This window comes from Phytophthora parasitica, assembly GCF_000247585.1.
Source record: "Phytophthora parasitica INRA-310 unplaced genomic scaffold supercont2.14, whole genome shotgun sequence".
NCBI lineage: Eukaryota > Oomycota > Peronosporomycetes > Peronosporales > Peronosporaceae > Phytophthora > Phytophthora nicotianae.
Genome location: NW_008649000.1, coordinates 1132737 through 1135611, shown reverse-complemented (window position 1 = coordinate 1135611; position 2875 = coordinate 1132737). Strand labels below are relative to the sequence as shown.

Below are 2875 nucleotides of genomic sequence, written 5' to 3'. Positions count from 1 at the left end.
AAGTCTGGAAAGCTGGACGTGCTTACAGTCATTCCTGCCGAAGAAGTGCTGGACAAGGTACGTAATTTTTCTGTATTTACTTTCGGAAAATATGACTTATATAAAAATACTTTTTATTTATTTTATTTATGCAGGGACTACGGTACGTTCGAAGAATCATCGACGAGACCGAGACGAAAACTAAATGGACCGCTTTCTGGAAGTACTTTGTACGAACGTGGACGAAGAGGTTCGACATGTCGCTGTGGAACGTGGGCCAGATGCGGCGCAACAATGTGAGCATGACAAATCGGACTAATAACCCGCTGGAGAAGTACAATCGCGATTTTGCTGCTCGCATTGGTGCGCCGCATCCAAGTATCCTCGTCTTCATTGAAGCTGCAAAGAAAGAAGCTCATTCTTACGTAAAGCTGCTGGACGACATCAAGCATGGTCGGCAGAGCGCTCCTGCTCACGCGCGATCTGTGAATGTTGAAGTTCCTGGGGAATACACGGCGTTTGAGTAGGTATTCTGACATTCAGTAAGTCATAAGAGATATCTTGTTGACATGGGCAGTGTATAAGTTTCCTACGTGTCCTAACTGTCGTACGTGTCCTCACTGTCCTACGTGTCCTCACTGTCCTACGTGTCCTAAATGTCCTAGAATCGATGCCGAAGGTTCGTGCCAATACCGTCATTTATGACAGTAGGTATTAGGACAAGTTAGGACGTTTAGGACGCTTTTAGTACGGAAAAGCTTCTTCCAGCTCCGCGATCCGTGCGCGACACTCACGCCACCAGTGGCCGATCTTGTTGCAGTAGCCACATCGGGAAGTAGACTTGTGCTGTTGAATCGTGCGGGGACCGTAGTGCTCCAGCCCACCGCGTCCACTGCCAGATCCCCGTCCTCCGTTGAATCCTCGGCCTCCACTAAAACTGTGCCCTCCGTTGAAGCCCCCAGAGTTGCGGGGTGGCCACACGGTGCCTTGTTGCTGATTGTCTTTTTCCTCCGTTGCCGGACTCACTTTTTGCTGGACCTCCGCCTTTATCTCGAGAGCACGGGCCTTCTGTTTGCCAGTCGTCTGCTTCAAGCCGTGCGTTTCTTCTCGCGCCATCCCAGATGTCAAAATTAAGGCTTGCAGCGCCGCCATCGACAAAGGGTCCTTCTTCGCAGTCCTTTCCAAATCGCTGACTTCGTTGCCGCCGTCATCGAACTTCGGTGGCGAGTCTCCCCCTCCTAGGCCGAATCCAAGCTTCTTCCAGTGGAGCTGCTCCAATGCTGCCGCGGTGGACGTTCTTCGTTTGGGTGGTGGGGCCTCTTCTTCGTCGTCCCCAAGCTCCCTGTCTTCGCGGTAGCGGCGTTTGGCCACTCGCCAGTCCGTCACATTAAAGCCCTCACCGTACAGCCCGCACTTGTCTTCTGCGAACTGCAACGCGTCCAGAGTCTGGGGCTCATACGCGCCCACTTGCGTCGCCGTCGTTGGGTTGTTGATGCCGTTGATGAATGCTTCAACGTAGGACTCTGCTGGCACTCTCTTGCCGAAGCCAATATTCGTGAGGTGAGCTGCGAACTCACTCAACCGTTCACCCGCTTGTTGCTCTCGGGCGGCTAGCTTCTGTTGTGTTTTGAAAAGGTTGTCCCTACTTCCATATTTCTGTCGTAGTCTCCGCACCAAGTAGCTCAGCGTCTTGTCATCGTCTTGCATCGTTTCCGAAAGCGTGGTAAACCACTTACCCGCGCTATCCTTTAAATGCGCAGTCACTCCATAGTACAGCTCCTCAGCTGTCCAGGTGTCTCCTCCTAGCCCAGCTTGACGCTCGACTTCTTGGGGAATCGTCGCTAGCCATGCTTCGATGGACTCACCAGTGGTGCCGTAGAAATCTTCCAAATGTAGCGTCTTCATCTTCCGCCGCGGTACTGGGGTCACGGGTGCAGGTGCCTGCACCACTACTGGTTGAGGCGGTGCTGGTGCGAGCGGTTGGATGAGGAATCTTTTCATCATAGCTCGCTGCTGCGCTGGCGTCAATTGGTCCCACCAATCCATGGACCCCAGGTCGTCTCCTCCCTGCTGCGCTTGGTCCTGGGCCGGCACTGCCACGTGGGTTGCCGTCATCTTGCTGCTTGTCTTGAACCTGGGCGGCTTGGACCTGGTTATCACTGTCAGTGTCATTGTTAGAGCCTCGGCCTCGGGGTCTCGGGGCCATGGCTGCGAACACTACACTGCTACTCGCAGCCACACCGCCATCGTCGTCCGAACTATCGTTGTTGGCAGCAAGGCGAATACGTGTTCTCGGTTGGATGCGCACGTTTCGGCGTTGTACGTCGCGCGGTCGAGGAACTGGACGTCGGCGTGCTGCTGTTCCTTGGTGAAGACCGCGTTGCTCGACCCACCATGTCTTCCAGTCAGCCGTCACTCTGTTTCGGTGCTCCCGCGCTGTCTTCTTCTGTTCTGGTACTTCTTCTCTCCTAACTCCGTCTCTCACTCGGTCGTAGGTAGCTCAGGATCTCTCGTCGTCGGTACTGACCCTTTCCCTCTCTCCCTCTGGTGTCTCTCTCTAACTATCCGAGGCCCTCCGTAGAAACCCTCCGTGGAAACCCTCCGTAGAAACCCTCCGTAGAAACCCTCCGTAGAAATCCTCCGTAGACCTCACTCTCCCTCTTCACTCTCTCCTTGCGGCTAAAGTTCGTGCCACAGGGCCAAGCCTCGTGAAGGTCCTGATGCACTGGGAACCAACCGTGTTGGAAGGCCCCTGTATTACCACCAAGTAATAACGGCTTCAGCTAGTGTCCACTGTTCGCTTCAGACGCCCTACGGAACACGTCCGTCTTGTCCTTGATCAGAGGGCTGCGTCGGATAGCTAAAAACTGTCTACCGCCCTACACACGCACTACTT

The 2875-nt window shown here is 54.2% G+C and overlaps 1 protein-coding gene across 1 annotated transcript in view; it reads right to left on the bottom strand.

Moving 5' to 3' along the window:
* PPTG_22298 (hypothetical protein) overlaps positions 1-283 on the bottom strand; it is a gene marked incomplete at both ends in the record, with an annotated part of 3454 nt that extends 3171 nt beyond the window's left edge. The window contains one exon of the mRNA XM_008902881.1: positions 147-283. Within this exon, the coding sequence (XP_008901129.1) occupies positions 147-283 (137 nt within the window). The remainder of the gene's footprint in view (positions 1-146) is intronic.
* Between the last annotated feature and the right edge of the window lie 2592 nt (positions 284-2875).